General features: G+C 36.6%; 1 protein-coding gene and 1 long non-coding RNA gene across 2 annotated transcripts; both read left to right on the forward strand.

The window, feature by feature from the left end:
• Positions 1 to 806: 806 nt before the first annotated feature.
• On the forward strand, positions 807 to 3,095 carry LOC127855586 (uncharacterized). Its single transcript, XR_008037596.1, has 2 exons — positions 807 to 1,206; positions 2,297 to 3,095. It is a non-coding gene; the product is annotated as an uncharacterized LOC127855586 (long non-coding RNA).
• Positions 3,096 to 11,764: 8,669 nt separating this feature from the next.
• Positions 11,765 to 15,930, forward strand: LOC127856562 (uncharacterized). Its single transcript, XM_052392856.1, has 5 exons — positions 11,765 to 12,322; positions 12,650 to 12,742; positions 13,341 to 13,421; positions 13,971 to 14,033; positions 14,477 to 15,930. The coding sequence occupies exons 1-5, from the start codon at positions 12,046 to 12,048 to the stop codon at positions 14,995 to 14,997; spliced, it is 1,035 nt and encodes a 344-aa protein (XP_052248816.1). The 5' UTR covers positions 11,765 to 12,045; the 3' UTR covers positions 14,998 to 15,930.
• The last annotated feature ends 6,522 nt before the right edge of the window (positions 15,931 to 22,452 follow it).

Genomic DNA, 22,452 nt, shown 5'->3' on the forward strand with positions numbered 1-22,452 from the left:
CCTATCGAAGTTAACAATTATGCACGATAAACACGCAATGCGAAATACGTTTTGCATTTGTTCGATGATTTAAAAAATATTTTACTGTTAATAAACAACACGTCCAACATGTCCTTAAAATCCATTTAGTTTAACTCAAACTAGTGTGTTTCGTCGGTGAACTTACGTCATACAACATACGTCATAAATTGCGCTATCAGTTGCATGAAAAAGTACGGAAAGCCGGTTTTGAGAAAAAAGCGATTCCAAAACCCGTTCAAACGCCATTTTAACGCTCCGGTCGTCAATTACGTAACGTCAACGCGTGCCGACGATCCGCCGTTGCTGCGAGATAACCGGAAGTTTAAATATAACCGATTTTGGCAGAGTGTGCCAATAACCGGTTATTTGCACACTTGATCAATACCGAGATTTTCACGAGTTATTCGCGAAAAAACGGCCAATTTTGTTACTAAATATAGTAACATATGCAATAAATCTAATTATTTTATGGTAAAGCTAAGCATGTGCAATTGACTTTTTCCGCATGCACTCGATTTTAAATATACATCGATGTAACATTCAGTACAATTAATTCACATGTACTGATAAAGAAACATAAAAATAGCATAGTTCAAATGTCTGATACTATCAAATCTGCACTGAAGACGAAAGTACCGAACATTTATTTCTTTAGGGCTATCACGATTTTCCCACCTGTTCTTTTGCGTACGTTCACACAATAGGAAATAAGTACGTTCTATAATATGGCATACATGTATGTGAAATACTGCAAGGCAGCTCTTACATTTAATTGATTAAATATGGGACTGCTGATACGCATAAGGTTATCTTCAGAAGGCATTTTAAAGAATACATGTTCGCATAATTTCGCTATGTTAGTTTATAAATTAAAAGACTGATAATTGTCCTTAACTTCTAGTAATAAATTCAGAACATCCTTTCATACATTTTATGTCATGACTGCACACCGACAAAATAACATGAACATCAACTTATAGTTCATTGCCCTCGTTGTAGCAAACAGTGTGTGGGGCGTGGCATCAGATGCTGAATATGACTTTCAGGCGATATTGGACAGGCTCAACAACTTAGAAACACAAAACGTAAAACTATGGAAAGAGCATGTTGAGCTGAAAAAGGAAAATGCCTAATTGTTGGACCGCATTTGTCATTTTAGTCAACGTAACCATCTACAAGAAACAGGTATTTTTTTAAAACAAATTATTTATTATAAAACTCTCGATTGTATTTTGTCGCTTGTAGGCAACTTCTTTATATTTTACAAACTTAGTTAATTATAATAACTGAACACAGTACAGCAGTTTCACTTGAACATAGGGTGTAAGTTTTTAAGTTGTTGTTGCTGTTGGTGAATACAATGTAGAAATAATGAACAAAACTTAAAGCTCTGATACACAAAAAATGCCTATGAAAAAAATGTACCCCTATCTGTTGTATCGCAGGAGAGTAAATGTATGCGAAATCGTGCGTGCAATACTGCCATTTTGTTTGAAGAGGTGTGACGTAAATACACGAGAATATAATATAAGATAATATAATAATGACAATTGCATATTTGTTTTTATTAATGCATATCATACAGTGTTAACCTGTTCATTCATCGTATATAGATAAATATATTCGTTGCCATTCACGAAAAAATGAAAGTGTATACACTGTAAGATATGCATTTAATTGGATATAATATAAATCTTTGTAAGGAATACCCTTCCTAGGGGTAAATAGTAACGTTTGCTCAGCGCTTGAGAAGTCAACTCTTTCTAATGCGTGTTGAAATGCATGTTCAAACATCTTCGTATGTTGCACTTGCACACGCGAATTTTCGCAGATTAAAGCAATACTATTATGAGCCTATGCATTTATAAGAGGCAACGTATGTAAAATGTGCCATTAGGATAACAGTGGCATTGAGGTAATGCACAACACCGTTCCTAAGTACAGAACACATTTCTATATAAATATAAAAATTCAAATACACATGTATGCCACCTTACCAAAGTACAAAATTGATTTTTGATTGTTATTTTTGATTATTTTTTTAATTTAGTCACAGTGACGTTTGTATAATTTCACACTAAAGTATAATTTTGAGTCCTTTTCTGAACTTGAGTTCAGTGGGCGTTTCATTTGTAATTAAGTTATTATTGATGTTTTTTTTTTTAAAAAACCATGTAGATTATTGCGAACAACTTTGAGATAAAAATGCCAACCATTCGCATTCATGAATTGTTTCCACACATAAGTTGACTCCATGATTTTCTGTTCACTGTAGCGCTGCGACCTCTAGCCAATCGAAGAATCGGATCTCAAGAGCCAGAAGCGTTCTCTGCAACGATGTCCACAAAACAAATGCACTTAGGAATCAACCAAAACCTCGTGTTTGATAGGGTTCTTTTAAACGACGGATCCGGCTACTATCCTCTACATGGTTTGTTTATTGCTCCACAATCGGGAATTTATATGGTATCTTCGTCAATCATGGCCTGGAATGGACGAGCGTTGGCTGCGGAAATCGTCAAAAATGGCAATGTTCAAGCTCGAGTTTACGCCCATGAACTATCGGTACGAAGTTTCGTTAAGGCAGATGCGAAGGTTTGTGGAAGTGATTACCCTTCGTTTAGTGGCTACCTGTTGTGGCCAATGTAGTCATCCAAATTACCAACCAAATATGAAATATTATCAACTATTAAATCAGAGGTTAATGAAGTGCGTAGTTGATCTATCTTCAAAATAAATGGCATAATGCTAAAATCTGTTAAAACGCCTACTATTAAACAATTTTGCTTCTTTTATTTGTCAATACCTGCGTTAGCCAGATGTAGCTTTTACTATTTTTGTTATTCTTCATAAAGCCAAAATGTGTGACGTATGCTCTTAAAGCCCTCATAAATAATACTATAAATTAAAACATAAAACATTGCATGGAATACTTCATCTCATATTGTGATTTTATATTTTCGTGCACTTAGGCAATGCTTTAGCTTATTGTATACGTAACAAAATGCATCATTTACACGATTTTGCTTTAAACTATTTCGATATTTTGAGCCAATAAAATGTATTTTTAATTATTATGTTTATTGTTGGTCTTGTGTCTTCATTATCAAAAAATAAACTGTATACGTGTTTACCGAGCACAATGGAGAGTTTTTTTCTAGTTTACGGTCATATACAAATGTAAGCGAGCTACGTACTGTTGTTGTTACATACACTTGCTATAACAATAAATACGTTTTCATCTGTTATAACCTGCTTTCAGTGTTATACAGCATTCGCAATTATTTGTATTATAGGCGTTAAATAACATAATTGGTCATTTGTTTAGTTACCCACTTTGCTGCCTTAATTGTATTTCATTCCATGAACGTCAAACTTGCCCCAAGCCTTACTGTTAAACATATCGAGCCTCACAGCGCTAGCAGCATCTATTATATCTTTCGGACTTTATTCTTCCAAATTATAAGTTGTAATGTTTTCTCATACACAACCATTTAGGGAGGTGCATTTCTTAGTAACCAGTAGATAAAACGTGCTGTTTCTTATCGCAGCAACAAAGTCCAGTAAACCGTAACGTTAAGCAAATACAATAACACATACATAGTTAGTTCGTGAAATAAAGTATTATTTGACGTCATTATTTAAACGCTATGACCCAATTTTGCTAAAATATTCAAACAACATGCAAGACGTAAACCGTGATAGGCCTTTCATAACTTTCAGATATGAGTTCGTCGCTCTTATAATATAACGTCGAATAGTGTTTGCCACTCCGTGTTTAATTATTAAGAGGGTCGCAGTCTAATGATTTGCGCATTTCATTATTAGCGGTAAGACATCGGATGATTCCATGTGCTCTCGTCATATATCGTTATATTGTTTTTATTTCCCGTTGTTACCCGTGGACACGTTCCTTTGCACACGTCCTTGTCGTCAATGTTGCACACGTTACAATATAGTGTTTCAATGAATATCGATTTATTCACTTCCATAATTCAAACAATATACAGCCAGGTAGGCGGATATATATGACATATAATTGCTTGTTGCTGCGGGGCCGTTAGGGCCTCGCATGTATTTTGTTGATAAGAATATTGTGGACTTTGGAAAGCGGTTGTGTTAAAGATTAAGCAGCATAGACAACATTCGTCTAGTTGTGAATTTAATTATTCCATCGAATCACACTACAAAACAACTGGTTTGAAGAGGTCTAGCAGCGTCCCAAGCATGAATTAATATTGCGCTCTTATAACACTCAAGTTTTTTTAACGCGTTTAGAATGACATTATTCAATATATTGTGTAATATTCAATTTGCGTTCATAATCAGTTTCGCGAATGAATATCTGGCATGCACGTCAATATTATAAAAGCTCGTGTCGATCCTTGATTAAGACATTACGTAGTAAAACCATTGGCATTACATTGACTTCTTAAGCATACGTGTTTACTAAGTATTCATCAATTTAAACGATACAAATGTTATATTCTATGTTATTTATTTCAGTGTATGTAACTTGGGAAATATAAAGATACAATACATTTAGACTGTAGAAAATAACACACCAGTACTAAATAAGGTGCATCAAATCTACTCTGAATTGCAAAATAATGTTTGTATATAGATGACTAGCTCCAATGTATGGCGGGTTTAAATTATACTATTGAAACACTGCCACTTTGGCTCAAAACGACGTATGAGGTCCCAAACCCATGACAATTGCTTTATGAAAAGAAGGCATTTTTTTTATTTAAAATATTATTTTATGTTTGATGTTATAACACACTTACTATTACAAGTATAATCAATATATCTTGACTTCTTCTTGCTGAGTTCAACTGATTAACGGTCAGAGGAGTTAAGCCTTAATTTTATTTCAAATCAAATAAACTAGTTATAGTAAATTCACTCGATAATACGACATGTAGAGAACAATTATCTTGATATTTAGCAATATTAAACAGCGACACATGTGGGTCTATAAATTCAGTGTGTCTTGAAGGGAAAGAGGTATGTTGTCAAAACATCATTTATCATTGCGCTAAAACATAAGCGAACGTGATTTTATAATTCGCATAACACTTGAACTTGTTTTGGACATTCGTGTATAGCCTCAATCAGTTATTACGTCTAGGTCTCGTATGCTTCTCAACCACTCAACAATGATTCCTTTGCAGCTACTTTTGATCTCGCAATACTGTAATTCTACAAATTATACGAAGCACTTCAAATGTGATATTTCGTAATTAACCAGGTATGATCCTATCCACATTCAATTCAAGGTTTGGAACTATTAGAGTCTCATATTTAAATAGCTATTTATCGCGCTCAGATCATTGATAGTGTGTCCAGTTAGCAATCTGGATGTCTTGTGTTCGAACCTCCATATGACACATAAATAAGGACGTTATTGACACCTATTCAACGTATCTGAATCACAATATAGCGTAATCAAATAGTCAAACATTGTATGCCAATATCGCATTGCCGTCAGATTAACAACATAGGTGAACGAAATGTAGGTAAACTAACAATGGCAGCGTTCAGTGACGCTATATAAAAACGGGCCGCGCTCTGAAAAAGGGGGTCAAATGCATGTGCGTAAAGTGTCGCCCCATATGGGAATTTGAAGTCTTTAGAACCTGTTCAAATATTTCATCCATATACTAAATCATTTACTATTTTTCTAAGATGTTATGACTACAAGGAGCAAGATTCCATTGTAGATACTTTTCATCTTTTATTAACAAGAAATATCCAACCATTCAGTACTTAGAAAGTTAATATGAACACTCAACCTATGCCATTATTACCACATAGCCCATTTCATACCGAATTCCAACGGAATTCCTCGGAAAGCCGCGATTAAGGTTCCGAACAAATATCGACTGACCAATCAAATGCTGGTAGATACATGTACAAAATAATGTAGTCATATACTATTAATAGTTACAAAAACCACAATACTGCGACGGAATATGGTGGACATTTGATCGTAATAGGTGAAGTCGGCAAGAAAAAGCCGACCTCGTGCTTAGTGAAAGGATGCAAAAACGTATTTGGTAGCGTAAAAGATGTTAAATTGCACCGATTACCAATCAAGGATATGAAGAACTGCAGGGAATGGCTGTTACGAGCAGGAATGACGCAGGAAGAGATCTCGGAAGTGACATTTTCGCGATTGAAAAACTGGCGAATTTGCTCAGCACATTTCCCGACTGCACGTCGGCCTGGCGAGCCATTTCTGCCAACAAAAGGCATTCCCGGTTTGTAATTACTGTAGTGTTTTCACGGTTAGCTCTTTGTGGGGTTCGTCAACAACTACTACAGCAATTACTAGCAACGACAAGATACTAAACTACTCACATGGGCATCAACTGGAATGCTCGTCAGGATGGCACCAATCATCCTCGTCGTCTTCGAGGGAACTCGTCGGCTCGGCTCGTCTCGTCGGCTCGTCGGTTGCACGTCACAGAATGGAACTTATACCTTTTATACCTCCTGGGAATGGCCCTCCAGAGAAATATGTGTTCAATTACTAAGCTAGGGAAAACACGTCCACTCGCATCAATCACCCGTGCACAAGAGACCGTACAAACTCGTGCTACCCAGCATGCACTATACCGATTTGTCGCTGGTTCCCAATCACGAGGTATGTGCGCATTTTGTAGACCGGGCACCGGCACAACACTCCTCCCCATTTTGTCCTTTTGGGACGACGCCACACAGCGAAGGAATCGTACCGGCGCTACCGATGAAGTAATAGTGCCCCTTGGGTAAGCATCTTGACCTAACTCCCTAAGTCAGGTATGGCTTTCGTCCGACCTCTCTTTTGGCGCAACGCCTGCAATAAACCACAACTAAAGTTAAAGCATCTCCATTAAACGTCAGTATCCATTGGCCTGTAATATAATTATTAAAACGCTACACAAAAACAAATGTTTAAAATCCAGCGACAGGTCATCCTGTATATATTTATAATTTAAACAAACCGGTCCGTACCAACAAAAATAACACACCATTGACTCAAGTGTCTCAATATGCCTCTAAACTCGAGTGTATTAATATAAAAATCAATTCAGGTGCCTTATCAAAGCTTTTTGATTCAATATTCTAAAAAACAAGGTCAGGTTACTCCTGTCCTTTACTTGTCTACACAATGAATGGACAGGAGCACCCACCTTACAATCCATTTTCACAAATTTTAACAAATAAAATAACTTATCAAATAAAATCATAAAATATCATACAAATACATCCCCTCGCAGCCCAAATGAGAAGGCCTACGCCCTCTGCATGTGACTGCATAATATAAATAAAAATCCTCTTGGTTATATTAAAATAAAAATCACAAGAAATTTAACTTTCTAAGGTAATAAAAATCCTCTTGGTTATATTAAAATAAAAATCACAAGAAATGTAACTTTCTAAGGTACTACAAATGCGTTAAAATAATATCTAAGTGACAAAAAGGTTAAAAATATAAGAATAAAAATAATCTTATTTTTGTCCAAATAATACATATAATTGCTTTTAATTTTATATAGAGAACGTACATTTTGCAACATAATCATTGACATTATATGGAGGAAAAGACAACTAAAATAAAACTATTGTACCCACTACATTCCTCCCACTTTCTCCTCTTGGGCCGCCGCCCTACGGTCGCACCCAAGGCAGAAGAGACAGAGACTCAAATGGGACCATGATCCCCCTCCCGCAGGCACAGGAGTGCATTCGCCTAGCAGGGTAAATACAGACCGCTGCATTCTAGCGGTTAGTGACCAATATGTTTCTTGCATAAGAAAATTTCCATCACATTAGTTAATTAAAAAAAAAACATTATTATCGGCTATCGTCCGACAATTGCTTAATCAAGAAAAAAAATTCTTGTTGGCTTTCGTCCAACAAGTACAGTCACTTATGTATTAGAATGTGGAGATCACACTGAGAAATAATGTACTTTACAAAAATAAAAACAAAATAAAAGTGTACATGCACCGGGAAACATCTCCGGCCATTCAAAAAATCAAAGTGACGCTAGAGACAGTTGCCGTTAAGCACGGTCACACACAAATTTAAAAAGACCTGCAAATATTTTTAAAAGAACAACTCCGGGAAATACCCTTCCGGCCAACAGTATTGAGTGTGACAGTGGTCGTCAAGCACTGTCACCTATAAAAAACAAACTCATGCGACAAAATTCTACGACATTGCTCGGCATATGGTTGGTAGAAAAGAAATTCATTTATAGAAAATTACGGAAATAAATGACATGATACAGCAATGACGAAGTGATTGAAGTTAGATCGACTCACAAATCTTAACATGGAAGGATAAAAGGTGACGGAGGTGCCAAGACTGGGATATTGCAGGGGAAACCGGGTTCCTATTCACCATCTACGTAGTTACCACATCCGATGGTGCGGTGTGACAGCGGTCGTCCAACAATGTCCGAAAATGTCACACCTGACCATAAGGAAAAAAAACACAACAGACTTCACGGGAAATAATCAAACACATCCGTGACTGTGCAAAGCACTTCTTAGCGCGGTAATACAAAAATTACAGGAAGTTAAGCGCGGACGGCACAAGATAATTTGGGACCTTTATGCCTATTCATTAAACCCCCATTTCGCAGAGCACTGCTCAGATTAATTTTAATTTTATAGTTCCATCAATATTGCAATAAAAGACTGGGCTTAAACTGAGACAATAGGACATATATATTCAAAACAATCTAATCAAATTAATCAAAATGTTTAAGAGAACTATTACTTTTATACTCCGCGTACTTTAGGTAATATTCATTTATTGTATGGAGGTAGTATATGTGGAGTTCTTATTAAGTATTTGGGCATAATATTATGATATAAAATATATCTCCCAGGAAACAATCATCAATCATTTATTAATGAATTCATTTAATGAACTTTGTCTTCATTCGTCCATTAAAATTTTCAACATTACTCTAGAACTTAGTTTCATATGAACTATGCTTTTACTATAACTACAACTATAGTAACTACTACTATAGCAACAACTTTTACTACTACTACTACTACTACTACTACTACTACTACTACTACTACTACTACTACTGCTACTACTACTACTACTACTACTACTACTACTACTACTACTATTACTACTGCTGCTGCTTTTAGTGTTACTACTAGAGTATACCCTTACTATAAAAATCATTTTGATACAACAATCCTAATTCAAATCTACTTTTATAACAAATACTACTACAACCAATCATAGAGTTGGCTTTAAATTGTAAAAATGCAATATTTCCAAAAAAAAAAAACAACAACATTGAATATGTCTTAACACAAGCAAATTTCATGATTATTTTTGTTTGCATTGACGATCAAGCAAATTTCATGATTATTTTTGTTTGAATTGATGACTAGACTATTATGTATATTTCGATAATACCTATTACTTACCTATTCTATACCCAATCAGTTAATATCCATTATTGGAAAGTAATATTATTTAATAATCATTGATCATAATGATAGCAATACATCTTAAGTGTTATCATTATCTAACTTGTGTCACCTGCATAAATGATATCTAGATAATAATCAGCTCAATCCAGGTGGGTATTGCACAGGACAATTATTTGCTCATGGTTTTCTTTGTATTTTGGGATAAAATGTAAGGAATATGATATTACTTGTACATGTAGGGGATTGGTTTTCTTGTTCAATGACAGCTATGGCCGGCTAAGCATTAGAATGTGTTTCAATTCCACATGCTTATTATGATCAAAATGTTTAAGAGAACTATTACTTTTATACTCCGCGTATACCGTAATACTTTATCAATACCGCGAATAGAATGTGACTTCAACTTAACTGTATTTTTTTTAAATTGGGGGAATATTGTATTTTGCATTGTTTTCCTAGTTTTACTAACAATTAACCTCGCCATTTACAATTTAAGGCGGTACAGATTTTGGAAGTTAGACTCTCTGGTCGCCAACCTAATTTCCAACGCTGGGACCGCTCCAAGCGGCGAGAACTAGAGGGTCGCCACCCTTTAGAACCACGCCTACATGGTCTTCGAGGTTCATCCTCCCGGCTTTCGTTTGGGGCAACTCGGTATTCGGATGCGCCGCCCCATCGGCGGTCACCCGCGGCGACTCCGTATCCGGTCGCACTCTTCGTGCGTTTTTCCGATGTAACGCCATAACCGGACGCGTTGCACAGACGGTCTGTCGCGGTGATACAACAACCGGACGCACTGTTCCGGCGGTCTGCCGCGGTGACACCAGGCGGATCCACATGTCCGACGGTCGGTTTTGCCTTATCTCCAGTGGCCGGTTTGGCCATCTCTCCCACTGCCTGGCGAATCGCCACTCCCTGGGACACTCTGGCCGCCACCTGGTCGGCCCTGTTAGTCGCCAATTTTCTCGCCGCCTCTCGGCTGGCTGCTTCCGCAGACTGGACCGCCACCCGTTGCACGCGAAACGCATCCACGCACACATAATACCCATGGTCTCCTTCAGTGCTTATGTCGGTACACACACCAATGTGACGGACAACTTCGCGAACTGTTGGTAGCGCCAACGGAACCGCGTCATCGACGCCTTCGGTGAACTTGTCTTCTCTGCCATCGACGCCGACAGTCTCACCGTTGCCTCCTTCAGTGCTTATGTCGGTACACACCCCAAGGTGACGGACAACTTTGCGAACTGTTGGTAGCGCCAATGGAACCGCATCATCGACGCAGCCAATCTCATCGTTGTCTCCTTGAGTACTATCGTCGGTGAACACCCCAGTGTCACGGACGACTCTTTGTACTGTCGGCAGCACCAACGGAACTACATCACCGACGCGCCCAGTCTCATCGTTGCCTCCTTGAGTACTATCGTCGGTGAACACCCCAATGTCACGGACGACTCTTTGTACTGTCGGCAGCACCAACGGAACTACATCACCGACGCGGCCAGTCTCATCGTTGCCTCCTACAGTGCTCTCGTCCATGCACACCCCAATGTCACGGACGACATCTTGCACTGTCGGCAGCGCACTGACGGCTTCTTACAGCCACCTAACCTGGAGCTCCACCCAGCAAGCCGTAATCTCCACCTCCAAGTTTGATATCTGGGCGGCCAGCTCGGCCTTTACCTTTTCCTGGGCCTCGCGGAGTCTACTCATTTAAATTACAATTAACTTAATTAAAATTAATACCTAAATAAAAATGGCAATTAGCCTACACAATTAAAACTAAATTGCCCAATAATTACCAATTAATAAAATCGCTATCGCTGTTTTTTCTATAAATAATCAATAAAACTGCAAATAAAAAACACGCCGCTTTAACTTGTAGTTAAGCACCAATTTCCCGGGACCCAGTTTACATTCGCAAAAGCACTGCTATAAAAAGAATTGCCAAGGACAAAACTCGTGCGTGTAAACTTCCATTTCCTCGGACTTTAGTTACCGATATATCAGCAATTTACACTGCTATATACAACAGTCAACCAAACACGTTTTTCATGAACTGCTGCGCACAGAATACGCGCCAACTAATAACGGGAAAATTGCCAAATAAAAAAAACACGTGGCCGTCCGTTGATAACACAAGCAATGAAACTGTTACAAACAGCATTGGACAATCACGTTTATTTTTTTTTTACAAATGTCGTGCCTACTGATCACACGGCCGGCGAATGCGAACAATGGAAAAAATACTATGATGCCGTCTGTTTTTTACACACGTCTAAAAATAGACGAACACTGCGTGCAACTTTATAGCAAAAATAACGTTTGAAACGAACACAGAACTTTAAATTAAATTCGATGCGACGGTCCGAACTAAATTTCACGATGCCGATTTATTTGCAAAAAAGTTATAGAAATGCTCAAAAAGCCTAACCGTTAAACACAATTTTCACTGAGCCCCACGTTGGGCGCCATTGTAGTGTTTTCACGGTTAGCTCTTTGTGGGGTTCGTCAACAACTACTACAGCAATTACTAGCAACGACAAGATACTAAACTACTCACATGGGCATCAACTGGAATGCTCGTCAGGATGGCACCAATCGTCCTCGTCGTCTTCGAGGGAACTCGTCGGCTCGGCTCGTCTCGTCGGCTCGTCGGTTGCACGGCACAGCATGGAACTTATACCTTCTGGGAATGGCCCTACAGAGAAATATGTGTTCAATTACTCAGCTAGGGAAAACACGTCCACTCGCATCAATCACCCGTGCACAAGAGACCGTACAAACTCGTGCTACCCAGCATGCACTATACCGATTTGTCGCTGGTTCCCAATCACGAGGTATGTGCGCATTTTGTAGACCGGGCACCGGCACAACATTACAGTTTATATGATAAACAACACGCATGTGTTCGCAGATTTGTTAATTATTTGTGTTTTATCTTCGTCAATTGTTTTTGTGTTTTTAGTACCCAAAATGTTTCGTACCACACTCGTTAGTAGCAATTTTACTGTTTTTTCTATATTACCGCAAGGTCAGTTGTCAAAAATGAATTGATTGCCTATGAACTCAAATCCAGACTGATTGAGCGTCTGCTTTGGTTACTGGAAGTAATGATTGCCATGTTATGACAACATTATTATTTAATTAAATCTTATTAATTTTAGTTTACGAGAGAAGATTAGCAGCTGAAATCCTTCTGAACGTGAATACTGTTGCGACTGCTTCAACAAGTACAACAACAAGTGGTACTAGTACAGGTAAGTAATTTGATTATATTTAAAATTATAATCTGGCATATAAGCGGGTGGTAGTGGACATGAGTGGTGTTGCACTTTCCATTATCACTCACAAACAGACCCAATCAGACTGGGTCGGCTATAGATAATATTATATTGTTGTTTCTTGGTTTCACTCAGTGCTTGTAAAGGATCCAATTTTCACTAAAGTCGCTTATATTTAAAGTTTATTTGTGAGTATTTACACAAATAAATTGGTCAACATTGGCTGGACCATTTTTTGTGTGTAAAAGCTCACCTATAAGCTTTAACCGACTCAGTGTTTAAAATTATTAATAAGTGACCAGCACAGGTACCTTGTAAAAAAGTCAATTAACCACTGACGGAGGTATTCAATTTGTTAAACTAATGAAAAAACTGTTAATAGATTGAACAGTTTATTGAGCTGATGTAATAAAATTAATTTGTTACCGTTTGTTTGAAATACTGCGATCTGATTAGCCACTCAATAATTGTAAACACTAATTTATCATATGCGTTTAGATTTATTCAGCGTCTACCCATAATGGTTTATTATGCATTTAAATCTTTTATTTATAAACTTGTTGAATTATTTTAGAGTCTTCACAAGCCAGCCCAACCTCATACTCGGGTTCTGAGGAGAGTGACCAAATTTATTCAACACAAAGTAGCAATACCGGTCTGTATTTTTAACTAAATAATTCAAAAGAACTTATTTCCCGTGATAAAAGTGAATTGTCAGTAAAATATGACAATAAAGAATGCTCTGAGTGACTGTGTATTTATTACAATGACAATACATTTATTTCCTTATAAATTATTTAAAACCTTGTGAGATCATAAACTGATTGACCAATTTATTTTTGGAAATGATCACTAATAAGCTGTAAACAACTCAGGTGTTTACAATTATTTATCAGTGACAAGCACAGTTTAAATGGTAAATGTACAAGTCCGTAGACTATTATATAATTTCACACTTTATATACCTATGCCTTTGTAGAACAGCCGATTTATGGAGGTATTAAATGTGTTAACAGATGATTCATCAAAGCTAATGTGCTACTATATATTTGAAATATTGCAATCTGATTGATGCCAGGGAGTTGTGTTGTGCTGTAAATATATTTCTTGGTTGCAATTTTTGCTTCAAAAATAATCGCGCTTTGAGATTTTATTACAAACTTATTATGTAGATAGTTAAAACAAAGCATCAATAATATTTTAGGTCAATCATCCTCGCAAATGAGAAATGATAATCAGATGAATCTACCTGATTGTTCCGTCACAGGTTTGTACTTCAATTTACTGTTCATAAGATATATTTCACAATAAATTAAGAATTCTTTTTAAAATGTCTGTCTTAAAAGATTTAAGTAATTCAAGGTGTCAGCAGGTTAGCTCGCATCTGCTCGGTGTGTATCCCACGGTCAGGCATTGACCTTTTCACCCAGTGACATTTTGCGCATAAATTCTCTGTCCAATAAAGAAATTCAAAACAGCGGGCTAGTACATATGTCACAGTACGAATTTAGTCATTCGGGGAGATGTTCAGGCAGCCTATTGGCTTGTTCAAGTTAGTGGTCAGTAAACCCCTCTCCCTGTAAGGGCTTGTAACTGCATATTTTTTCACCCAATATGGCAAATGGAAACATTATACAGCCAAATGAATTTTATACTTTTATACCCATAATTTTCTTTATTAAGTGTATTATCTTTCGATTGTTTCCTTAGCTCCAGAGGAAGTTGCAAGTACTGCGTCGCCTGTACGGCCAAAAAGAAAGCTTTTCAGAGAAATGGAGTCTCAGGTTACACTGAAGAAACCTAAGGGAATGCGAAATATGGCTCTTCAGAAAACTCCTCCAACTTCAGGACAAACACAAATGACTCCAAAAGGTAGACGGACAACATTTTCCAACACAGATCTCACACTGTCGAAATATGTACAGACACCAATACCGTCTCAAAATTTTGTGGTTAAAAAATCAACTTTCACACAGACAGTTATTGAAACTGAAGATAAAAGTGTTCAGGCATGTTTAGAGAAAATTGAATTATTGGAATCAAGTGATAAAGAATTGAAAAAAATCACGGGAATTGAAAATTATAAACTTTTTGAAATTCTTCACAAATACATAATTTCAAAAAATGTTCAGACAGCTTATGCACTATTCAAACTCATAGTGATAATCCTTCAAAACTGTTTTCTCATATATCTACTGAAAATCAGTTATTGCTTGTTCTGTACAAACTGAAAAGAAACCCTGTAGATTCTGTTTTGTCTTCTAAGTTTCACATTTCAACTGGGCGTATCTCAGAGATTTTTAAATTTTGGATAAAGAGAATGTACAAGAAGTTCAAAATAATAAAGATTTGACCGTCTCATGAAAATGTACACAAACACATGCCAACTGCTACAAAGCAACACTTTCCAGATTTAGTTTCAATATCTGACTGTGTTGAGTTTAGTACTCAAGTTCCAAGAGCACCGTTGCCAGGAAAGCAACTCTTTCGTAATTATAAGAACTGTCACACTGTTAAGGTTATGTACAGCACAGCCCCAAATGGTGCACTTATTCACTGGTCAGATGCCTATGGAGGCAATAGTTCGGATAAAGAAATATTTGCTCAAAGTGATTTGTCTACTAGGTTGAAGCCACATGACGGACTCATGGTTGATGAAGGCTTTCTGTTAAAAGATTGCATTCAAGGTAACGACATCAAATTATATAGTCCTCAATTTCTTACAAAACAGATGAAACAATTTGACACTACTGATCGTGAATCTGGAAGGCTTATTGCTAGATCAAGAATTGTTGTAGAAAATTTCAATGCTCGTTTGAGCTATTTTACATTTCTTAAGCAAAAGAAAATTCCAGTATTGTATTTGTCAATTATGAATGAAATAAGTTTTGTGTGTGGATTTTTAGCCAACCTTGATCCTCTGGTCAGAAACACACAAAGTACAGAGACAGTAGACGAGCAAATTGAGGATGAGGACATGTTGTTAGAGAAAAACCTCAAAGAAGTACAACTATGATTTATGTTTAAGGCCATGTCTGTACTTTTATTAGGTATTCCAGATAAGCCTGACCAGTTTGTTATAAGTGATAACATAGACACTGTGTGATATAGACTTGTAGAAATTGTTGATTCAAGCTTGTGATTTGAAGGTAAAATAAAAATACAAGTAACATTTACAAAGATTTATTTTCAGTCGCAATAAACATTTTTTTAAACAAGAAAACTAATATTATTATACATTACTTTTGTTCATAATGGTATTTACTCTATTATTTACTTAAATTAATCCCCTGCATGGAAATCATGTACAAGGCTTTAATGATCACTGAAAATAATGTCACCAGGCCACTTGTGCAGTCATTTTGAACCATTTTCTTCCATGTAGAATTTTTAACAAATATGCCTTCCCACTGAACTAAGAAGCCGAATGGTTTGTTGTAGGAGATTGAGCAGGGGCTATCCATCACAAACTGGACAATACGAGCATGCTTTTTACCTTTATACTAATTTTCAACAAGGGCTGTTTGTAAAACACGTATGCCCCCCCCCCTAAATGGGGTGTCAGTTGTAGTGGCAGCAATTGTGTGAATACGTTCATACCCTTTTACTGCTTCAGGTCAATGTGACCCTGACCTGTGACCTGAAAATCAAAAGGTCATCTGTCAGTCATGATCAATGTACTTATCATCCAGAAACCATTTTACTGTTTCGGGTCACTGTGACCTTTGACCTAGTGACCTGAAAATCAATAGGGGTCATCTGCCAGTCATGATTAATGTACCTATGAAGTTTCATGATCAAAGTGCCTCTAGCATCTTTACAATGAAAAATACCAAATAAACTTACAACTTAAACTACTGCTTTATGGTTTTCAATTATTTCTGGAGCCATATGTGTATCAAAAAATTGCTCCAGTTTTCCTACATGTTTTCTGACCCAATCATGATCACTGTCCTCAAGCAAATAAAATCGCCACATTCAACATGGAAAATAACAAGGTCACAAAACTAAGCAAATGACCTGCACACAAATAGCTGCAGTTGTATTTGGTGATACCAGGGATTTGACTCTTTCAGCATGAAATGTGTGGTTCCGTCATTGCTGGAAATACATTTTAAAGGGTAACCAGAGTCTTTAGCACTGTCAGCAATTGACTTCTTGCTCCACTTGTCACCAATCTTGGTCTTGACTTCTACCAAACCTACTAGGTTACCATTTTGTATAAAACCAGAATCTGGTGAGGCTGCCAAAAAACCATACTGAGTGTCAATAAGTAGCCCTATCTTCTTCAGAGAAACCTCATCATTGTCCGCCTTCTTGGTAGCCTCGTAACGCTCTAGGACTTTGGGTTCAAGATCCAATATAAAGAAGTGAAACTCCAGCTGCTGGAGCAGTATTGAATTTTCATTAAAAACAATTAGTTGGTCCTTTATTTAAGGCAAGTGACCGATTGCCCAAACAGTACAAAACAGCACAATACAGCACAATACAAACCAACATAAACACAAAATATGAATAAAGCTGGGGTCACCGCCTTGGAACGGTCAATGCAAAGCATTGGGGGTTTAAACCTGGTTATAGAGCGCTCAACCTCACACTTGGCCCAGCAATATTCATAATACATTCAAGTGTAAATAAAATTTAACGTCATAGCATTGTAACTCAAATTAAACAATAATAAAAGGGAATTAAAACGCATTCAATTTAATTACTATTTAATTACTCAATTGCATTGAAGATACAAGAGTAACAGAATTACAACTTTTTGACGAACGATCAAATAAAACTATTAACAATTGTCAACTACATTCCTTCTTTATATAAAAGATTTGAGAATGTAGAATCATAGAGTTAATATCTCAGATAATCATCGCGCAAATACAGGAAGAAGCAGCAATAATGGGTGTAAAAATTTCATATTACATAGCTTGGTTGTTTATGTGACTGCTAAACAAATTAAAAATAATTAAATCAAACAAGAAACGCCTATCAGAGAGAAAATATAAATAAAATGGAACGTTATACTTTCCGCTTTAATGATATTTTTCGTTAAAAGGTAGTCCCTTTTAACAGAAAATCTAGTTTAAGCGGAAAGTGCCGTCCCAGCTTAGCCTGTGCGGACTGTACAGGATACTCTGGGACGACACTTTACGCACATGCGTTATGCCCAGTTTTCACAGAACGCGACTCATATCATTTATAAAGCAGTCTGCCATATATTCTTGTTTGTGGCAATAACCTGTTATTTCTAGATCATATAAAACCTTACCTCTGAGTCCTTGGTAAAGCCGGTTTTAATTTAATATTTATACGCTGACTATAATTCTCACACTTGCTGAATTACCGCCTATTACCTTATTTGGAAGCTGGAGACAATTTAAGCAATCATTAATGCAGAACAATTTTGATTGGTGTTTACGGAAGACGTTAATCAGTGTTAATGTGTGCGGTTATTTTTCCTAGTCTTATATAGCAATGTTTACTGATAAAAAGATGAAGGAATGAATAGAATACAGCTGTTAACAAGTACGTTATAGTGATCTACTCTTTATGTAACTTCTTCTGTAAGAAACAAAGGTACAATATGTCGACAACAATGTTTGTTTTCAAAACAAAGGGAAAATACAACCGCATTTGAGGGACATTACTCTTCATAAATCTCCATGCCATGCCATGTAAGTTGGTGTACTGCAAAATCTAGTATGTAATGTTAATTGAGGCTTCGTTTGTAATTGTTTGTTTATTATAAAAATGTATAAAGCTACTAAGTGTATTCGTTTTTTCTTACATGAAATATATTAAATAGAGAAACAAACATATTTTAAGAAAATCAACGTACATTTTTCCGCTTAAATTACCACAACGATAACATAACGCAATGTAAGCACACACGATTGTAACCTTGAATTATATGCAACTAATTAATATATGGTAACGCAATTCATCGACCGGAGTAGTACATATCACATGCATACTTGACCATTAAATGCTGGTGCTTATCACAATACATAAATATATAATAATGGAAACATAAGTAAAGAAGATCCTATCATTTACCTAATAAACCATACATAACTGATTCAATTACTGAACATATAGCGGAAGAAACTGTATGATTATTTTTCAAGAACCTGTTCACATATTTCATTAATGTATTGTACCTAGCACCATGACTTCTCATACGTTTAAGTGCAACGGATTATCACCCCATCATTTATGTTTTTTGATTATCTTTTAATGACTTTAATAAATCTAATTACATTCTACTTCAAATGCGATGATTTGCTCTTAACTGTGATGATTATATCTAGATAATTTTACGTTTCAGCTTTGGTCCATTATGGCTTTTAAGTGTCACCTTCAAATTAAATACTAGCGAATGTATATAACTAATGTAGTTTGTAAATTCGAAACGCAGTATGCAATCACTCGATAAAAGATGATGAAATATCGATTGTTTACATTTGTTAAGCTGTGAACTCTAAATTTGCACATGACGCACATTGTTGTATTCGTATAAATTCTTATTTCGCGCCACTTCAATAAGTGGCCGAAATACAATAATCAAAGTACTGACAGTACTGGTGTGAGGATGCTTTTGAGAGGATGGATATAGAAGCATCAAGTTAAGTTTATCTACATCACCACAATCACCACAATTGTGTATGTTAGTACGAAATAAAATTGGTACAAAAATTTTGCGAAACAAATTTGGGTATGAAAACAAATTTGGGTACGAAAAAATATTTGGGAACAAAACAATTGGGACCGAAAAAAAATTGGATACGAACAAAAAATTGGGGATGAAAAAAAAATTGGGTACGAAAAAAAAATGGGTACGAAAACAAATTGGGTACGAAAAATTTTAAGTACGGAAAAAATTTGGGGGAATGGGAAAGTAGTACCTGTGGGGAACTTGACCCACACTCGCACATTTTCGGCCCTTTCCGTCAAACATCAGATAAGTTCCTCGAAGACAATAGTATGAATACACATTTAGGAAGCGGTAATGCGGTCCTACCTACGCGCGTCTAAATGTAAGCGAAATATGTACACAAGTCTGTCAGGAATGATTGAATCAACGAAGAAAATCGTGTATTGATGTAAAATTTTTGAAGAAATGTGCAGACAATATATTAAACAAGAGCTGTGTTTGGGAAACACAATGGCCCCTGCTGCGCAGCTTTGAAGCCATATATTTTACATTTGACCTTGAAGGATGACCTTGACCTTTCACCACTCAAAATGTGCAGCTCCATGACATACACATGCATGCCGAATATGGAGTTGCTATTTTCAATATTGCAAAATTTGACCTTTGACCTTGACCTTGAAGGATGACCTTGACCTTTCACCAATCAATATGTGCAGCTCTATTAGATACGCATGCACGCCAATATTGAAAAAGTTATGGTCAATTTGAAAGTTTTCGGACAGACAGACAGACGCTTTATATTTGACATTTGACCTTGAAGGATGACATTCACCTTCACCTTTCACAACCGAAAATGTGCAGCTCCATGAGATGCACATGTATGCCAAAAATCAAGTTGCTATGTTCAATATTAAAAAAGTTATGGCCATTAAAGTTTTCGGACGGACGGACAGACTGACACACTGACTGACTGACTGACTGACTGACAGTTCAACTGATATAGGACACCCTACCGGGGGCATAAAAAGCAATGGCGATATTTTTTCTCAGCCACATAATTGTTAATAGTTTGATATCACAAAATGAAAGTGAAAGTAGAACTGTCAATAATGACTACCTGTGAACGTGTTGTTTTTGCTGGCACAAGAGGGCGATTACACTCAATGTGTTCACATTTTGACCATAGGCTTTGTCAATGACCTTTATAGTATGGGTAGCTTTGATATTATTTATTGCTATCATGTAACTGCATGATTGTGTATCTGTTTACAATACACAAAGCATAAATAATGATATAAATATACTGATTGAGCTTATAATAATCTGAGAACTATAGCCAGGTCAATTAAGGACTTAAAATACAATTTTGCGTCCTGATTTCTTGAAGAAATGACCATGCATGTCCTAGATTTCAAATTCAAGGTCCTGGTGTGACTTATTGGTAACATTACCGTTAAACTGTTACGAGGCTTATGAAATTAGTTTTTATTGAACTATCTAAGGAAATCTAAATCAGGCACTGATTTTTCTTGTTTTAATACAGTCATATATCAGTTGTGGTATCTGGGTAATGACCAATTTTTGCTTATTTGTCACACCCTTAAAACTTCTCACACGTCTTTAATAGCAAATCTGGATTTAGGTGATCTTCAATGGTACATTTAAACTTAAGCTCTGTTACAAGAGTGCTGGTAAAGTCCAGTCACATATTTAAATCTAGACCATGTCAAAATCAAAGTGTCAAAGACAAATGAAAGATGCGTTCATTAATTATTGTCCAGTTATTTACTACTGCTTTAAGTTTTTATATAATATGACTGATGTACATCATGTGAGAGAAAATTCACATTATCATTGTATATCAGGTTAAGCAGCCTTTTAGATAACAAGGTATGCTAGTTTTCAATGTCGCTTCTGGGGATCAAACCCGTAGGGCTTTTAGGAAGATTCTGAAATTTTCGATCCCTCGAGAGCAACCAAACCAAAAATTAAGTCAAATATTGCCGACTCGGTTTTTTGAGTCGGTTCATGAGGGATAATGGAGCTTGATTGGTCATTGTCGGCTCTGGTACTACTTACATGTACCCCGGGTACTCTTAAGTATACTTACATGTACCCTGGGTACTCTAAGTATACTTACATGTACCCCAGGTACGGTAAATAAACGTAATCGTACTCGGTCCATATTAGACTGTACCCGAGTTGTATTCGCGCCCAAAATCCGATGTCGTAAAACGCACAACCGATTATCTTAAACACACTTCTCTTAAAAAAACACTGCATCAACATGCTTTTTGAGTATGTGTTCCGATAATATAGAGGCCATTCTACAGAAAATTGACATAAATGTGTATATATAATTATTACAAAAAATAGTCGACAACGACTGATTTAGGGTTAAATTTCCCGGGTACATTTTAGTATATTTACCGTACCCGGGATACTTGTAAGTATACTTAAGAGTACCCGGGGTACATGTACGTAGTACCCGAGCCGACAATGAACAATCGAGCGATACTGGAACTGCAACATCTCTCACGCCCCCTAGCATCGCCTTTAGCAGTATTCAATTCTCAACAGGAAAGTGCTAGAGTCATTGATCCCGAGGGACAAGAAAAACAATTGATTAATGTTCAAAATAAATAATTTGATTAATAACAATTCTATTATTTGAGCCAGGTCACAGGAAAAGCGCAGTCAAATCAGTATCCAATTAAATTATTTGTTATTGTCAGAAAAACGCTTTTAAGCAAACAGCTTTCAAGCGACTGCAGGCTGATCTAGATCCAAAATGGCCACAATCGCCTTAATGCCTCTGTTACTGTGACACAGTTCATTTAACTTTTAAATGATAAAAAGTACTAACACTAAGAAAGAGTACCAACCAGTAAAGAGTTTGAAATCTATGTTGAATTTCAGGACAGCTTGGTGATCTGCAAATCCCCGATGAAATGTTGATAGCGGGTATCATAGTCATTCAATAAGTCGCAAAATGCTCGAATACAATTTATAAAGCACAATGTGACTTTTA

This window comes from Dreissena polymorpha, chromosome 13, assembly GCF_020536995.1.
Source record: "Dreissena polymorpha isolate Duluth1 chromosome 13, UMN_Dpol_1.0, whole genome shotgun sequence".
Taxonomy (NCBI): Eukaryota; Metazoa; Mollusca; class Bivalvia; order Myida; family Dreissenidae; genus Dreissena; species Dreissena polymorpha.

What these genes read in the sequence shown, in the direction of transcription:
- LOC127856562 (XM_052392856.1), top strand. Translation starts at nt 12,046, where the DNA reads ATGGGCATCAACTGGAATGCTCGTCAGGATGGCACCAATCGTCCTCGT. An exon ending in CGCTGGTTCCCAATCACGAG is followed by an intron (nt 12,323 to 12,649) that starts GTATGTGCGCAT and finishes TATTAATTTTAG; the next exon opens with TTTACGAGAGAAGATTAGCA. An exon ending in AACACAAAGTAGCAATACCG is followed by an intron (nt 13,422 to 13,970) that starts GTCTGTATTTTT and finishes ATAATATTTTAG; the next exon opens with GTCAATCATCCTCGCAAATG.